This window comes from Ranitomeya imitator, chromosome 8 (assembly GCF_032444005.1).
Source record: "Ranitomeya imitator isolate aRanImi1 chromosome 8, aRanImi1.pri, whole genome shotgun sequence".
In the NCBI taxonomy this organism is placed as follows: domain Eukaryota; kingdom Metazoa; phylum Chordata; class Amphibia; order Anura; family Dendrobatidae; genus Ranitomeya; species Ranitomeya imitator.
In genome coordinates, this window is record NC_091289.1 from 189,814,749 (window position 1) to 189,834,355 (window position 19,607).

The window sequence follows — 19,607 nt, forward strand, 5'->3', positions numbered from 1 at the left end:
ATCTCCTTAGTGTTGGAGGTCGAAGCAGCCGAGCACATGCCCAGTCTTAAAGGGATTTTCTGTGATTTCACATACATCCTTAGGGCTCATTCATGATATCAGTGATTTTTCTCCTGAACAAATAACTGTCTGAGTTTCATCAGTGGTTATCACAGTTTGGTCAGTGTCAGTTTTTATCATCAGATTTTGGTCAACGTTTCATAAGTTTTTCTTGGATGAAAAAAAAAATGGATGTTGGTTTAGTCAAACAGTCCATGAACAACAGACAGCACACAGATGACATCCGAATGCTCTCCCGTTTTTATTTTTTAACAGACTCCTAGGTACTCAGATCGGTATTGTACAAGTCTCGATGCTTTTTTTTTCCGACCACTTGGAATGAAGTAAAAACGGATATGTGAACCACCCCATAGACTATCATAGGTATGAGTACTAACCGTGAAAAACACGGTACAGAACTCATACATGAAAAACTGACAGCCGTATGAGCCTTCAGGATGGATCGTCAGTGCTTGTTTAGTAAGGTTTCGAACCCTGGGATACACCACGTTGCAGCCCCTTCAGTGCACCATACCAGAAGCCGAAACACCCATAAACACGTGTTTTTGGTATTGCAGCCAAGACACAGACAAACGCGTGTGAATGTAGATGAGGGCGATTTACTAAGAAGAAGACTCCAAAATAAAATCTGCTGGTTTTCATTAATGACGTCCACCATTAAGTTTGGTTTACAAATTATTGTTGTGAAGTAAGGCAGCCAAGAGGTGGGCAAGGAAGAAAAAAGTCTTTAAGAAGTCTGTCAATGTTCATCAGGGTTCAAAACTGTGATAAATGTTGCCCAGTTTCCGCCCATCTGAAAACTGCAGTGAAGGGTCTGCAGCGGTTCTGGAAATGCATCTGCCCTTTTTTTTCTACTGATAATTGGGTATCAGACCCCCAACCAGTCATACATTGATTGTCTATGCTAAAGTGAGGTTATCTGCGTAAAATCCATTTATGCAATAGACGATTCTGACTGGTTAATTGATCCAATACGTGATGCATATCGGGGTCTCAGATGTCATCATTACACTGTTTTCATGGAAGCAGAAAATCTCCCAGATTATTCCAATCTTTATCCTAATACATACATTGTATAATATTGCGATTTTCTTGCTGCATATATCAGGAAGACCCCTCATGCCAAGGACATTATAGGCCTCAGGAAAGATCTTGAATAACGTGTTGACAGAGAGAGACAGAGTTATCATTTCTAGCCAGCGGTCATAATAATGTTATTTGTGATAAACGTTAGATAAGTCGTCTTCTGTTAGGCCATTTCATGTGTTTTACCAGTATAACTTCCTTACCATGTTATGTTATTTTTCCCTGTTGGCATGCTTTATTTTTTCTGTTCAGATAAAGCTGGAATGAAATTTCTAATATTTAAGTATATGTTCAATATTTCATAGTCGCCATAAAGAATCCGTTCATATAAAGTTGAGTCACTGTGCACATACAGTACATTACTGATCCTGTACTGATCCTGAGTTACATCCTGTATTATACCCCAGAGCTGCACTCACTATTCTGCTGGTGCAGTCACTGTGTACATTCATTACATTACTGATCCTGAGTTACATCCTGTATTATACCCCAGAGCTGCACTCACTATTCTGCTGGTGCAGTCACTGTGTACATTCATTACATTACTGATCCTGAGTTACATCCTGTATTATACCCCAGAGCTGCACTCACTATTCTGCTGGTGCAGTCACTGTGTACATACATTACATTACTGATCCTGAGTTACATCTTGTAGATCTTTTATTATAAAAATGAAAAACATAACAATAATAATAGCAGAAAACATAACAAAAATATTAGCCAGAAAATAAACAGTATGCTGAACACTGGTCCAGCCGCTCATTCTCTCCTCTCACACATATTATACAGTATATACAGAATAACTACTTTGACCTTCTGGTCCGGTCACCAAACAAAATAATAATAACAAATAAAATAAACAATGGCAAACAAAAACTATATACATGAACTTTTTTTTTTTTTTTTTTTTAGTTTTAAATAAAATAACTACAAATTACACAAATATATACAATACTAAGCTATCCTTCATTCCCAACCCCCCGCACTGACCTGAGAGCTGGTCCTGCGTCTCATGCCTCAGTCCAGGTCCAACGTCCATAGGCCAGATCAGGCAGTGCCAGTTTTCCTCCAAACAACCCAGTGTCCTATAGTCCCACAAGATAATCCCACCTCCCCCCTTTTCCCACCACCCAACCTAACACCTACACCCAATTCTATATCCCTATATACAATATATACATTATATACAGCAGCACACACCACAATAATTACAAATCACGAAGCCCAAGTTCGGCGCCTGCAGCCCTACATCACTGTATAATGATCAAACAAAACAAAAATCTACAGTGTCAGCATCAGCCCACCACCAGGAAAGGAGATGACCAGACTAGGGCACACTAAAAGAAAAGCCCCTCCAGAGGAGAGCAGCCCTCCGTGCGCCCAGTCTCCCATACTCCGGAGAGCGCACCTTCACCAGGTCACCGAGTATGGTCCTAAACACATCTTCCACTGGGAGGATTTTTCGTTGCGTCGATACTAAGCACCGTGCGTTCCACGTGTGATACCTAACCACTGCGCTAACTAGAAATAAGGTGCAGCGGTCCCGACCACCAAGGTCTCCGAATGCTCCATAGGCCCATTCCGCATAGGAGAGACCGGCCAGCCGAGACCAGCCAATGAAGGCGCCCACCCTGTTGTACACCTCTGTGTTGAAGGGACAATGAAGCAGGAAGTGGTCCATGCTTTCCAGCAAGGTACCACAATGCTCCCGAGGACAATTCCTGTCCTCAGAGCTCCTACACTTCAGATTGTCCCTCACACACAGTTTCCCATGGAAGCAGCGCCAAGCCAAGTCCCAAAACTTCGAGGGGATCCTGATAGAATTCAAAAGATGCAGACCCACCCCAAGATCCCGACTTGGGCAGTCCCTGAGCGCCAGAGGCCTCTGGAAATGGGTCAACAGAACCCTATTGTCAAGGAGTTTCCTTGGCAGAGTCCTGATCTCCCACATTCCCAGACCCCACCGACGAATTACCTTCAGAACCAAGGTAGCGTAAGCCGGAAGATGTCCATGCGGTGTGCGAAGATCCTTCACTTGCCCTCCTGTCTCCCATTCCTGGAAGAAAGGCTGAAACCATCCCCTACAGGAGAATACCCACGGAGGAGCCCTCTCTTTCCAGAGGTTTGCGATATTGATCTTAATGAAGGTATCCACAAGGAATACCACAGGGTTGACCATACCCAACCCTCCTAGTCTCCTCGTACGGTAAGTAACCTCCCTCTTGACCAGGTTCAGTCTATTCCCCCATAACAGTTGGAAGAACAAACTGTAGACCCGAGTCCAGAGAGATTCCGGCAAGATGCATACACTGCCCAGATAAATCAGTAAAGGGAGCAGGTAAGTTTTGATCAGGTTTACCCTTTCCCTTAGGGTCAAAGACCAACCCTTCCATTGGTTCACCTTCTGAGTGGCGATCTCTAGCCTGCTGTCCCAATTTTGTTTGGGGTAATCCCCCTGGCCAAATTCGATGCCAAGGACTTTTGCAGAGACTTTGGGTCCTGGAAGGGTGTCCGGGAGATCAAAACCAGGATCTCCTCCTCCCAGCCAGAGACTCTCACACTTATCCCGGTTGATCTTGGACCCGGATGCCTCCGAGTAGCGATCTACCTCTGACATCAGCCACCCTGCCTCCTCATGAGAGGAAACAAACACAGTGACATCATCAGCATACGCCACCACCCTCAGAGTGGCTTCCGGTGCTGCCTGGTCCATCCCAATCCCGGCCAACGGTCCACGCTCCACCCTCCTAAGAAGAGGGTCAATCGCAAACACGTACAGCAGCGGGCTCAAGGGACAACCCTGGCGAACACCGGACCCAACATCAATAGAGCTGCCAATCCAACCATTCACAAGCGGGAAACTCTCTGCCCCACTGTACAAGGTCTTAAGCCCATCAACAACCCCCCCCCGGCAGGCCATATCTCAGAAGGACGGACCAGAGGTATTCATGATTAACCCGATCAAACGCTTTTGCCTGGTCCAGTGACAGCATGTACCCCTTCCAGTGACCAGCCCTACCCTGCTCCACTGCCTCTCGGACACAGAGCACAGCACTAAATGTGCTGCGGCCTGGAACAGAGCAATGCTGGGCCCCCGAAAGGAGTCGGGGTGCAAATTTCACCAGCCGATTAAACAGCACCTTTGCCAGAACCTTCCTGTCTGCATTGAGAAGCGCTATGGGACGCCAGTTCTCAATGCAAGACGGGTCCTTACCCTTTGACAAGATGATCAGAGCAGACCTCCTCATTGACTTCGGCAGAGTGCCCGAGGAAAGACACTCATTGAATACCTCAGTCAAGAGGGGAACCAAAACGTCCTTAAAGGTCTTATAGAATTCAGATGTTAAGCCATCTGGACCAGGCGATTTTTTGAGGGCAAGCCCTTCAATCGCCAACTGAACTTCCTCTTCCCTGATCATTTCTGTCAAAACGTCAAGAGAGGGGTCTACCCCTGGTTCGGGGACAGCTTCAGCCAGGAAAGCCGACATCTCATCCCAATCAAGATCACTCTTCCCCAAGAGGTGCGAGTAGAAGGATCTGACAACCTCCAGGATCCCTGATCTGGATCGCCTCAGGGACCCCGTAGTGTCGACCAGTCCTGTAACCACTTTACTATTCACTGACATCTTGCAGTTTCTGTAAGGGTCGGGCGAGCGGTACTTCCCGTAATCCCTCTCAAAAACCAAAGATGCGTGTCTATCGTACTGACACCTCATAAGCAAAGATTTCACTCTGGAGATCTCCTCGCGGCTACCTCCAGTTGAGACAAGATGCTCGAGTTTCCTCCTCAGACCCTGATACAGGCGGTACCTGCTCAGACTCCTGAGGCTCGAGAGCTGGCGGAAGAATCTCGCCACCCTTTCCTTGAACATCTCCCACCACTCTGACTTACTACTACAAAGATCCAGTAATGGTACCTGGCTCTGAAGAAAATCCTCAAAGGACTGTCTTATCTCCGCTTCTTCCAAGAGAGATGAATTGAGCCTCCAAAAGCCTCTTCCCATCCGGAGGGTCTCTGTAACATTCAGAGAAAACAAAATTAAACAGTGGTCGGAGAACTCCACCTCAACAACAGACACTGCTGAAGAGACAGCTTCCTCCTTTAAATAAAACCTATCTATTCTGGACCTACAGTTACCTCTGATAGGTGAACCCCTCGTGGCCTGGGGTGTGCCGAATGTGGACATCCACCAGGCGAGCCTCACTAGCTATACTATTAAGGGCGATGCTATCATAAGTCAGCTTGTCTCTGGAACCTCCTCTATCTCGGGGCCTCGTGACAGCATTGAAGTCCCCTCCAAAGACAACCTGCCGACTTGTAAAAAGGTAGGGCTTGATCCTCATAAAGAGACACTTCCGGTCCCACTTAGATTGGGGACCATAGATGTTAATGAGCCGGAGCTCTTGTCCCTTCATGAGGACATCTAAGATCAGGCACCTCCCCATTTCTAACTCAATAACCCGTCGGCATTCCACCGGTGCGGTACAAAGGACCGCCACTCCGCTATACGGCTCGGCCGCAAGAGACCAATAGGAGGGCCCGAGTCTCCACTCCCTCTTAGCTTTAAACACATCTGCCATGTTTGGCAGCCTGGTCTCTTGCAAAAAGAAAATGTCAGCTTCAACCCGGCTGAGAAAATCAAAGGCCGCAAATCTAGCTGTATTTGACTTTATGCTGGCGACATTAATGGACGCCAGCGTCAACGGAGTGGGTACCGCCATCATTGGTGATTGAGTTAGATGGCTTTCTTTTTCCCACTCCCCTTATCCTCTGCCTCAGAGGAGGAATCCTTCCCCCTCTTTAATGACAATGAAGTATCCATTCCCACGTGTTTTTTATTTTTTTGGTCCTCGTCTCCAGACTCTGGGCCAGTCCCTCCCTCCAAGGATCTTACATTCCCAGAAGGAGGAGACTCGGCGTCCCCTGTGAGCCCCGCCGAAGCCAGAACCTCACCCTCAGCTTCCTCCTCAGAGGAAGAGATGTTTTCAAGGGCTTGGAACCGGTTAGAAAGACCAACCAGAGGGGAGTCGGTTTTTCCTTCCTTAGGTACCTTGGTCAGAGCGGGAGAAGATGTTTTATCTCCCTTCTTTCTCTTCTTTTTGGTGCCGAGCTTACGCTTGTCCTCTAGCCACTGCCTATTATCCTCATCCATACTTTCATAATGGGAGGACTCTGAGGCAGTGGCACTTTCCTCCCTGTGGATCCTCCTGACCTCCTCATCCAACTCATCATCCCTCGGGGCCTCAGCAGCAAGACTGGCATCCAGAACAGGGGCCGCCCCAGTAGTACGAGGCTCGCCTAGCTCCCTATCCTGTCTGCGCTTGTCTAGACGCCTTAGCTGGGCAGGCGTCTTTTTATTGCTTTTCTTCCTTGGCCCCTCAGCTCCTTCACCCCTGCTAGTCCCTTCCCCAGCAGAATCAGCCTCACGGCTTTCTCCCACCGGGGTCACGACTGCATTAGCGAAGGAGCGAGGACAACGGCTGAATGGGTGACCTAAGTCACCACACAGGTGACACCTAATCTCCACACAAGATGCAGCAAGATGGCCGATATCCCCACACAGTGCACACTTCTGCACAGTGCAGTTTGCGCTGAAGTGTGTGGGGTCGCCGCACTTGTGGCAGAGCTTCGGTTGCCCCTGGTAGAAGACCAGGATACGATCCCTACCCAGGAAGGCAGATGATGGTATGTGGGCAACCGTACCACCTGAACGCTTAAGTTTTACCATAAACGTCCAGGCCCCTGACCAGATACCAAACTCGTCACGGTTTTTCTTTGGCATTTCTACCACCTCTCCATACCGGCCAAGCCACGTCATGATGTCATAACAAGAAAGTGACTCGTTACAAGTCATCACGGTCACTTTCTTGACTTGGTTTTGGCGAGACACCACCTGAACGGCAAAGTCTCGCCAGCCGGGCTCATTTTTTGCCAACTCATAGTTCGACCAGAAGAGCTCCAGCCCCTCTGGCCGAACAAAGCTGACATCAAAATTAGGTGTGGAATAGGGATGTATCAAGGCATAGATGTCAATCGCACTGAAGCCCATCCTCAGCAGGAGCTCCACAACTTTAGACCTTGGAGGACACGCATCATTGCCCCTCCACTGAAGACGGACCACATTCCTACGCACACTACCCGGCCCGGCTGTTGGGAGGGACCACACTGTATCCCCCCCTCTTTGCTCTCGGAAGGCCCCGAGGCCATGCCTCTCTATCCAGAAGGATAGATCAACCTCTCGACCCTCTACCATTAGTGATCTTTCCCCCTTCTTTAGAGCCTCCAGGAGACGCCGTTGCAACATGCCGTCCCCAGAGCCCGGAGATGAGGAGGATGCCCTATTTCCCCCGGAGGTAACAGCGGCATAACTCCTGACAGGCGCTGCCACCACCGGGGGGGCAACCGGACCAGTGACCACATCCACACCAACAGCATCACTATTACCCACCTCCATAACCCCCTCACCCTCTACCAAACCAGCAACCACACCAATAGACAAAGAGTTTTCCTCATCCATACCCACCACCACATTCACTCCTGCTGGACCAGTGACAACAGGGGGTGACATTTTGACCTCCGCATCATGAGGCACAAGGGGCTGATTCTCCTCCACAGAACTGGAGGTGACCTCACCCCTGGTCTTACGTGTGCCCTCCGCATCATCAGATGATATTTTCCGCTGCTTTACTGTTACCAGGCGCCGCTGATCTTTCGCCACTGTGGGGCGCCGCTGATCCTTTATGTCAGCATCTTGTTGACCAGCAGCGCCAACACAGAACAGGACTTTGGGAGGAGGACCGGAACTCCCAGCCCCAGCAACCCCCTCACACTGCCGCCGCTCCTCAACTAAGTGATCAGCGGCAACAGCATTCAAGGGCACCGAGGCTACCGGAGCTGCCCCCGACACTGGGCCGCTCCCCCCTCCCACTGAGGAGCGCACCACAGCATCGTGGCCTGATCGTTTGCCCGCCGCCGGGCCGCCCTCACTGTCCAGCCTCTTGGCTGATGCACCTGCTGCTACATCCCCGCTACTACAAGCAGAGACGGAGCTCTGCGCCTCATTACCGTGCTCTGTAATCTCCCCGCGCCTTTGTACCGGATCCACAGCAGAACCCGGGCTGGGCTGGGAAACGGGGCTTATACAGCGAGCTGACCCTGCAGCCGACTCAGGGGGTACAGGGAGGGGGGCATATACATAGCTTACCGCTTCCTGCAGCTTAGGTTTGATCTTCTTTACCTTTTTCTTCTGGCCCCCAGGTGCCTCCTCTGGTAAATCATCACCAAGATGGAAGTTCTGAAGGCACACTGGGGACTCCAGCAGCTTGATCTCTGCCATTAGCGCCCCTCCCTGGCCGATGTCACTGTCCTCCCCAGAGCCAGCAAAACTGCGACGAGATGTCATCGTCGCCTGTCCAGCAGGGAGCTCGCTGCACGTGGCCTCTGAGTGACTAAGAGGGCTGCCAGGTGGAGCTTTCTGCTGGTCATCCTCCTCCTCATCATCATCATCATCATCCACCTGGCACTCAGGCTGCAGCCCCATCTGCCTTTGCTCTCTGTTATCAGCCATTTCCCTGAATCGATCTTCATTAATAAGTTTTTCCTTAAACGGTCCACTTTTTTCTCTTATGAAAGCTTTTCTGACTTCAAGCTCATTGATGTCCACTTTCAGTCTCCTTACCTCCGCCTGGAGCTGATTCTTCCTCGGTTTGGAGGAACTTGCAGCTTTGTTGCTTGTGCAGCGCAGCTCCTCCCGGAGTCTCATCAGTCTCTTGCTAGCATCTTCATACTCACGGAGGTGGCTCATGACCCGGGAGGCATAGGTGGTCACAGACTCCTGGGGACCCTGCAGCGCCCAACCCTCCTCGGTGAGGTCGGCCTCACCTCCGTGAGCACTCAGCTTTCCTCCAGAAGGGCCGCCATCTTGCATACTAGCAGGCTTCTCCTCCATGGAAGCCTTGCGGCTTCTCTGGGTCTCTGCAGACCTGGGGGGAGTAGGAGCCACATTGCTGCGACTCCTGGTGGAGCGTCTCACCCCCGAATCCTCTGATGTGCAGGCTGGTTGCTGGTTCCTTCTGCCGCCCGCCAGCCTGGTCCGGGAAGCAGAAGCCTGGGACTTGGCTCCCTCACTCATCCCAGGAAACCCACTCCCTCCCTGGGTAAGAGAGAGAGCAGGTCCCCAGGTGGAGAGATGGTGGTTCTCTGGAGCTCAGGAGCACACTGCAGGTTCAGCAGCGACCGCACCCACAATTAGCACAATGAGCAGCAGCTGAGCAGAGCTGTACCCACTATTCTGCTGGCGCAGTCACTGTGGACATACATTACTGATACTTTATTGAACCTAAGTTACCTCCTGTATTATCCTCTAGAGCTGCACTCACTTTTCTGCTAATGCAATCACTATGTACATACATTACTTTTCTTGTGCTGACCCTAAATTACATCTTGCATTATTCTCAGGAGCGGCATTATAATTTTGCCTGGGGTTTTGCTGTCAATACTTTAGTTGACCTTCTCCAGTGAGAAGCAGCAAAATTGCAAATGCAGTCATTCAGCACATAACAGACTGTAACCTTCGTACAGATTATATTTCATATCTCATACTTGTAAGTTACTCAACTTTATTATGTAGCTGTGTGGATATAAATGTATCGACCTTTTCTGATACTTTAGGACATAATATACAGTTGAGCTAATGTTCAGTGTCGCTGCCATCCGCTCACGTGACTGTTCACACTATGTTAGCACTTTTCTGCATGGCTTGGCTTTTACTCTGTGTTTTTACTTATCCCTCGTTCTTTTGATCGTGATATCAGAAGGCGATGCATTTGCTGACAAACGGCCCCTGTTTGACAGACGAGAGACACCTGCAGGTACTGTACTATAGCGAGGGGGACTTGCTGCTTTCTAGCCGTGTTAGCATGTCGTGCTGTGATCTGTAGTTCTTTCATTGGTCTGTGTGACTGGATAATCCTCCATTTGTCTTACAGGAGTCAGATTAATTTGTTTGTTTTAATTTATCAGAGTAATAAGCAGTTGTCGGAGATGATATCCGATCTCATTAGCTGTACTGATCTCTAGTCATTGCCCACGCACGCTGTACAATGTTTCAGTCCTGATGTGACGAGACCCCGGTACAGGCCTCCCCGCCAGCTCACAATACCGCAGGATATTCTTCATTGCATGACAGTTTCTCTGTTGCTTTTCAGGAATTCAGCTGTCAGTGATGCCGTTCTGTCCTGCATTGATGCCGTTCTGTCCTGCATTGATGCCGTTCTGTCCTGCATTGATGCCACTCTGTCCTGCATTGATGCCGTTCTGTCCTGCATTGATGCCGCTCTGTCCTGCATTGATGCCGTTCTGTCCTGCATTGATGCCGTTCTGTCCTGCATTGATGCCGTTCTGTCCTGCATTGATGCCGTTCTGTCCTGCATTGATGCCGTTCTGTCCTGCATTGATGCCGTTCTGTCCTGCATTGATGCCGTTCTGTCCTGCATTGATGCCGTTCTGTCCTGCATTGATGCCGCTCTGTCCTGCATTGATGCCGTTCTGTCCTGCATTGATGCCGCTCTGTCCTGCATTGATGCCGTTCTGTCCTGCATTGATGCCGTTCTGTCCTGCATTGATGCCGTTCTGTCCTGCATTGATGCCGTTCTGTCCTGCATTGATGCCGTTCTGTCCTGCATTGATGCCGTTCTGTCCTGCATTGATGCCGTTCTGTCCTGCATTGATGCCGTTCTGTCCTGCATTGATGCCGTTCTGTCCTGCATTGATGCCGTTCTGTCCTGCATTGATGCCGTTCCGTCCTGCATTGATGCCGTTCCGTCCTGCATTGATGCCGTTCCGTCCTGCATTGATGCCGTTCCGTCCTGCATTGATGCCGTTCCGTCCTGCATTGATGCCGTTCCGTCCTGCATTGATGCCGTTCTGTCCTGCATTGATGCCGTTCTGTCCTGCATTGATGCCGCTCTGTCCTGCATTGATGCCGCTCTGTCCTGCATTGATGCCGCTCTGTCCTGCATTGATGCCGCTCTGTCCTGCATTGATGCCGCTCTGTCCTGCATTGATGCCGCTCTGTCCTGCATTGATGCCGCTCTGTCCTGCATTGATGCCGTTCTGTCCTGCATTGATGCCGTTCTGTCCTGCATTGATGCCGTTCTGTCCTGCATTGATGCCGCTCTGTCCTGCATTGATGCCGTTCTGTCCTGCATTGATGCCGCTCTGTCCTGCATTGATGCCGTTCTGTCCTGCATTGATGCCGTTCTGTCCTGCATTGATGCCGTTCTGTCCTGCATTGATGCCGCTCTGTCCTGCATTGATGCCGCTCTGTCCTGCATTGATGCCGCTCTGTCCTGCATTGATGCCGCTCTGTCCTGCATTGATGCCGCTCTGTCCTGCATTGATGCCGCTCTGTCCTGCATTGATGCCGCTCTGTCCTGCATTGATGCCGTTCTGTCCTGCATTGATGCCGTTCTGTCCTGCATTGAGGCCGCTCTGTCCTGCATTGAGGCCGCTCTGTCCTGCATTGAGGCCGCTCTGTCCTGCATTGATGCCGTTCTGTCCTGCATTGATGCCGTTCTGTCCTGCATTGATGCCGTTCTGTCCTGCATTGATGCCGCTCTGTCCTGCATTGATGCCGCTCTGTCCTGCATTGATGCCGCTCTGTCCTGCATTGATGCCGCTCTGTCCTGCATTGATGCCGCTCTGTCCTGCATTGATGCCCTGACATTCTTTTCCTGACCTATGTAGTGTTTATTAAGCAATCCAAATCCCTTGGCCTTTTTAAGGCTGCATTTTATTTAAAAAAATGGTTTATGTGGCAACTAATATAAAATCCTAATAACATTTATTTATTTTGCCACTTTCGCTGTTGAACTCAATTAATATTTTACATTTTAGGTGGAAAGCTTAAATAAAGCTCTGGTGGTTGCAATAACAATCATAACTTTTGGGGTGCTGTGTGAAATGGTATACTACATGATATTATTTTTTTTCACAGTGGTGTAACTCTTAGAAGGTACGGTGTCTCCTTGCGGAGATGCAGCTAACGTGGGTAGTCTTACGTGCTATGCGCATGCAAAATGCCTCTTCTCCAGACTAAAGAAAGCTGTTTCTCCAGTGCCATCTGTAGATAGCTACCTTGTAAGTTGGGGTCCGAACCATTAAGGAGTCTTCATTCTTCTGGATGAGAGCTAATTTGACAGAGGTGAAAACTCTCCTTTGGTGCTGATAGGGATATTGCCTATTGCAGGTGAATATAGGGCAGGTTATGTTTAAAGGGAGCCTGTCGCATTGTCTGTTGGCAGCGTGTCATAATGCCGGAGAAGCTGAGCATAGAGATTTATTTCTAGTTTGTGGGAAAGTATTTCATTCATTTTAAGCGCTGCTATTTCTGTGCTTAAGAGTCCAGTGGCCATTACTATTAGTGAATAGAACCGCCCACTGGACTCCCAATGAACAAAGTCATACGCCCACTGGACTCCAAAGAACAAAAAATCAGACTATTCAGCGATTTAAATAAAAGTTATGCTAAATCTTTTCCTACCAACTTACATATCAATCTTCTCAGTTCCTTCTGCTCTGTAACTCGCTGCCTTCAGATCTAACACGGTCCTCAGGAAGCATCGGTTATTTCTCCCACCAAACATGTAGCACAAATGGCTTGCAGAACCATTTCCCTACCCATTATTGTAGTCTTATCCTGGTCTGACTGTTATGTCCTTCTCTCTCCTCTCCCAAAACCTTTTCCGACCCTCTTCCGATCCTCTCCACACAGAGAATGAACAGCCTTCCCTCATTTGGTTTGACCGAGGAAAATTTTATTTGACTTTTGAAGGTAAGTAGCACATAGCATACAAAACCAATCTGCCCCTTCCCTCCCTACCTTCTTGCCCTGGCAGTTTCCGCCTGCATTAGTGTAGATGCTGTCTAGTTAACCCTTTCGCTGCTGATGGGGCTGAAAACGGCTTTGCAATCACAGCACATGGACCACTTTGGCTAGATGATAAAGTCAAAGCTCACATTGCTGCTACACTTTCCCTCTCCCTTACAGCATCCAGTCTGCATGTCTGATCGGTCATTTCTCAGCTCCATCTGCAATGCTATGACTTCTGCTTAGTAGGCCTGTGATAAACTGGTTGAAAATAACTAGGACTAAACCCGAGTCTGATTCTGTATCATAGAAATGTTTTACCGCCAAGTTAAATAGAAACAGGTCTGGGTTCCTATTTTATTGTCAAAATGCACAAAATTAATAATAAAAAGGTGAAACAACTTTGGAAATAGTCCTGATTATGTTGTTTTATGTCTACAGCGCTTATGCAGAGCAATCTATCCCCATGGTAACAGACTACAAAACTCCCTATGTAGTCATACTCTTTTTCCATCTGCTCCACAATTCTCGCTAGTAACCCTGTTATATAACAGACAGTAACCAAAACTGTATCATGCATATACATTACAATAAACCCCACACCCAAAAAGCATGAACATGACTAAACATAATCCAAAGCATAATTACACGACCAAACATAAGCCCTAATTCAAAATATAATTGCATGGATTATGTTATGGTTGGGTTCATGCTGTTTGGTTCCAGGGTTTATGGACCTTAAGAAATGGGGGATGCATAAGATAGGAGAGAGAATGGCTGTTGGATCAGACTGCACAGAGTTGTTTGTAGTCTGTTACTATAGAAACGCATAGGTCGGCATGCAACCCCTGGCAAAAATTATGGAATCACCGGCCTTGGAGGATGTTCATTCAGTTGTTTTATTTTGTAGAACAAAAGCAGATCACAGACACGGCACAAAACTAAAGTCATTTCAAATGACAACTTTCTGGCTTTAAGAAACCCTAAAAGAAATCAAGAACAAAAAATGTGGTAGTCAGTAATGGTTACTTTTTTAACCAAGCATAAGGGAAAAATTATGGAATCACTCAATTCTGAGGAAAAGATTATGGAATCACCCTGTAAATTTTCATACCCAAAAATAACACCTGCATCAAATTAGATCTGCTCATTAATCTGCATCTAAAAAGGAGGGATCACACCTTGGAGAGCGGTTGCACCAAGTGGACTGACATGAATCATGGCTCCAACACGAGAGATGTCAATTGAAACAAAGGAGAGGATTATCAGACTCTTAAAAGAGGGTAAATCATCACGCAATGTTCTGAAAGATGTTGGTTGTTCACAGTCAGCTGTGTCTAAAATCTGCACCAAATACAAACAACATGGGAAGGTTGTTAAAGGCAAACATACTGGTAGACCGAGGAAGACATCCAAGCGTCAAGACCGGAAACTTAAAGCAATATGTCTCCAAGACAGGAAATGCACAACAAAATAAATGAAGAACGAATGGGTGGAAACTGGAGTCAACGTCTGTGACCGAACTGTAAGACACCGCCTAAAGGTAATGGGATTTACATACAGAAAAGCTAAACGAAAGCCATCATTAACACCTAAACAGAAAAAAAACAAGGTTACAATGGGCTAAGGAAAAGCAATCGTGGGCTGTGGATGACTGGATCAAAGTCATATTCAGTGATGAATCACGAATCTGCCTTGGGCAAGGTGATGATGCTAGAACTTTTGTTTGGTGCCGTTCCAGTGAGATTTATAAAGATGACTGCCTGAAGAGAACATGCAAATTTCCACAGTCATTGATGATATGGGGCTGCATGTCAGGTAAAGGCACTGGGGAGATGGGCGTCATTACATCTTCAATAAATGCACACGTTTATGTTGATATTTTGGACACTTTTCTTATCCCATCAATTGAAAGGATATTTGGGGATGATGAAATCATTTTTCAATATGATAATGCATCCTGCCATAGAGCAAACACTGTGCAAACATTCCTTGAAAAAAGACACATAAGGTCAATGTCATGACCTGCAAATAGTCCGGATCTCAATCCTATTGAAAATCTTTGGTGGAAGATAAAACAAATGGTCCATGACAAGAATCCAACCTGCAAAGCTGATCTGGCAACAGCAATCAGAAAAAGCTGGAGCCAGATTGATGAAGATTCCTGTGTGACCTTCATTAAGTCCAGGCCTCAGAGACTGCAAGCTGTAATAAAAGCCAAAGCTAGTGATGTGTTGGAGGGTTTTTATGTTTGTTTGTTTTTCATGATTCCATAATTTTTCCCCTATGCTTGGTTAAAAAAAAAGGAACCGTTACTGAATACCACATTTTTTGTTCTTGATTTTTCAGTGTTTCTTAAAGCCAGAAAGTTGCCATTTGAAATGACTTTAGTTTTGTGGCATGTCTGTGATCTGCTTTTATTTTACAAAATTAAACAACTGAATGAACATCCTCCAAGGCCGGTGATTCCATAATTTTTGCCAGGGGTTGTATGAGCTGTAGGGTAAGTTCATACAGGGCATTTTTGCTTCCTTTTTTTTCTGCAGCAAAACCTGATCTTGGCAGGAAAGAAGCTGCGTCAAAAACACAGGTTTAGGTGCGTTTTTTGTTGCGTTTTTTTTTCTCTTTGTCCGGGCTAATATCCTTGGATTTTCAGCAGCAAAAAGGCAGCAAATAATGATACCTGCGTTTTTGCTGTGTTTTTTTTCAACACCCATTCAAGTCAATGGGTGAAAAAACACAGCAAAAATGCTGAAAGAAGTGACAAGCTCTATGTCCAAAAAAAACGCAGCAAAGCACAAAATACTGATCAAACAAAAAACCAATGTGTGTGCATGAGATTTCTGAAATCTCATAGGCTTTGCTGGTATTGCAAAAAGCAGCTGAAAATTAGCATTAAAAAAGCGCAGCAAAAACGCCCTGTGTGAACTTACCCGTAGTTTTAAATTTTAATTTAAAACTATATTTAAAAAATAGCTTCATTTTTAACTTTAGGATCATTAGGTTAAGAAAAAAAATTGCAAAGACTCAGAGCCTACACTTTAGCTGGTGGAAGAGAGTGTGTTTGTGCAAGAAGGGGAAAAAGGTGCTGTCAGACTCCCATGGCAGCTGCTTATCACCACATCATCAGTTATTTTATATAAGATATAATCTGCTTTGCATCTGCTGTTGGGAAGTCATAAGACACTCATACAAATTATAGCATCGGGCGATTTCACTGCAATCCCTCTGTGAGGCCACAGTAACCACAGCAAATCGTGGGGCGGTACACCTGTCAAATCGTAACGCAGGTGTCCTAAGGCGAGCTCAAGGAGGCCAGAAACCTCCCGTGGAGCAGAAGGGCTTCCGTGATAATCCGACAATCTAATATCTAGGGGGGCTGTCAGATTACTGGCTACAGGCTGTGCTTGGGACATGACTGAATGGATTCTTCAAATCATATCCATTGGAGTCTCCTTGAAATGACAGTATTGGTTCCGCTTATCTCCCTGCTTGTTGAAGGACATAAGATAAGAACTAAGCTAAACCTATCTTTCCTGATCATCCTCCTCCCATGCACATTCAATAAGTGAGCCATCCCTATAATCCTCTGGTTGCTTGAAGTATTTTGAGAATTTAGGGTTACAAAACCAATCTGAGATGGGCCTTCAAATGCAATAAACTATAATAGTGCCTTCTCTATACAAGACTGTAAATAACAATAGACAATACTGCCCCTTATGTACAAGAAAATAACTACTACTATACTGCCCCCTATGTACAAGAATATAACTACTATAATACTGCCCCTATGTACAAGAATATAACTACTATAATACTGCCCCTATGTACAAGAATATAACTACTATAATACTGCCCCTATGTACCAGAATATAACTACTATAATACTGCCCTTATGTACAAGAATATAACTACTATAATACTGCCCCTATGTACAAGAATATACGGTAACTATTATAATACTGCCCCTATGTACAAGAATATAACTACTATAATACTGCCCCTATGTACAAGAATATATCTACTATAATACTGCTCCTATGTACAAAAATATAACTACTATAATACTGCCCCCTATGTACAAGATTATAACTATTATAATACTGCCCCAATGTACAGGAATATAACTACTATAATACTGCCCCCTATGTACAAAAATATAACTACTATAATACTGCCCCTATGTACAAGATAATAATAATTTTTATTTATATAGCGCCAACAAATTCCGCAGCACTTTACAATTAAGCGGGGACATGTACAGACAATAAATTCAGTACAAGTTAAGACAATTTAAACAGTGACATTAGGGGTGAGGTCCCTGCTCGCAAGCTTACAATCTAGGAAATGGGGGGACACAATAGGTGAAAAGTGCTTGTTATTTCAGGTCTGGCAATTATAATAAATAGGTATTTTCATATAAAGCTGCATGATCCGGTCATCAGCCCGTGTGTTTAAGTGCAATAGTCAAGTATCAAGTGCAGTTATGTGCATGGAGGGTGTGGAGACAAATGAATAGTAGGGGGCAGATTCACATGCAGATAATATTTGGAAGGAGGGAACCGGACAAAGTTAGTTTACTGAGTAGTTGATGGGGTAGGCTTGTTTGAAGAGATGGGTTTTTAAAGCGCGCTTGAATAGGTCGGGGCTAGGTATCAGTCTGATCGTCTGGGGAAGTGCATTCCAGAGAGCTGGCGCAGCACGAGAGAAGTCTTGGAGACGGAGGTGCGAGGTTCGGATTACGGGAGATGTTAGTCTTAGGTCATTTGTAGAACGGAGGGCACGTGTAGGGCGATAGAAGGAGATGAGAGAGGAGATATAAGGCGGTGCAGAACTGTGGAGAGCTTTGTGGGTGAGAGAGATGAGTTTATACTGGACCCTGTAGCGAATGGGTAGCCAGTGTAATGAATACAAGAATGGGTAGCCAGTGTAATGAATACAAGAATATGACTACTATAATACTGCCCCTATGTAGAAGAATATAACTACTAGAATACTGCCCCTAATGTACAAGAATATAACTACTATAATACTGCCCCTATGTACAAGAATATAACTATTATAATACCGCCCCTATGTACAAGAATATAACTACGATAATACTACCCACTATGTACAAGAATATAACTATAATACTGCCCCCTATGTACAAGAATATAACTATTATAATACTGCCCCCCCATATACAAGAATATAGCTACTATAATACTGCCCTATGTACAAGAATAGAACTACTATAATTCTGCCCTATGTACAAGAATATAACTACTATAATACTGCCCCATGTACAAGAATATAACTGCTATAATACTGTCCCTATGTACAAGAATATAACTACTATAATACTGCCCCTATGTACAAGAATATAGCTACTATAATACTGTCCCTATGTACAAGAATATAACTACTATAATACTGCCCCTATGTTTAAGAATATAACTACTATAATACTGCCCCATGTACAAGAATATAACTGCTATAATACTGCCCATATGTACAAGAATATAACTACTATAATACTGCTCCTATGTACAAGAATATAACTACTATAATACTGCCTCTATGTACAAGAATATAACTGCTATAATACTGCCCCTATGTACAAGAATATAACTACTATAATACTGCTCCTATGTACAAGAATATAACTACTATAATACTGTCCCTATGTACAAGAATATAACTGCTATAATACTGCCCCTATGTACAAGAATATAGCTACTATAATACTGCCCCATGTACAAGAATATAACTACTATAATACTGCCCCTATGTACAAGAATATAACTGCTATAATACTGCCCCTATGTACAAGAATATAGCTACTATAATACTGACCCCTATGTACAAGAATATAACTACTATAATACTGCTCCTATGTACAAGAATATAACTACTACAATACTGCCCCTATATACAAGAATATAACTACTATAATACTGCCCCTATATACAAGAATATAGCTACTATAATACTGACCCCTATGTACAAGAATATAACTACTATAATACTGCTCCTATGTACATGAATATAACTACTATAATACTGCTCCTATGTACAAGAATATAACTACTATAATACTGCTCCTATGTACATGAATATAACTACTATAATACTGCTCCTATGTACAAGAATATAACTACTATAATACTGTTCCCAATGTACCACACACTATGGTCAAGTATCTATTGTATAAATTATTTTTCTTGGAAAAGAAAGTTACTATAAACACAAAAAAAGATTAAAATAACACAGAATGAAACGATCAGTCTCTGTGTCTCATTTCCTGTATCCTCCGCTGTTGTTTTCATCCGTCACATACAGAGTTTATGTAGCTTTGCAGTCCAACATCTCAGGAATGATATGAATCATTTTGGGCCCCATTCCGCGTTCTGTTTTTGCAGCAGAGCTCGTGTGTTATTATCTTTTACAGGACATTCCAGAATAAAATATTGAATTATACATAACTATAACACAATGGCGACATGTTTATAGGAAGTACCGATAAATGGAATTTACCAAAGAAAAATGTAGTGGCCGCCGGTGCAAGGAGGTTTTCAGTTTTCTTTATTGAGAAACTTTATGTCCGGT

General features: G+C 45.4%; 1 protein-coding gene across 1 annotated transcript in view; it reads left to right on the forward strand.

Annotated features, from left to right (window-relative positions):
* Window positions 1-19,607, forward strand: part of SGIP1 (SH3GL interacting endocytic adaptor 1) — a 106,400-nt gene that overhangs the window by 55,866 nt on the left and 30,927 nt on the right. The window contains exons 17-18 of the mRNA XM_069738213.1: window positions 9,961-10,017; window positions 12,921-12,980. Coding sequence (XP_069594314.1) covers window positions 9,961-10,017; window positions 12,921-12,980 — 117 coding nt within the window. The remainder of the gene's footprint in view (window positions 1-9,960; window positions 10,018-12,920; window positions 12,981-19,607) is intronic.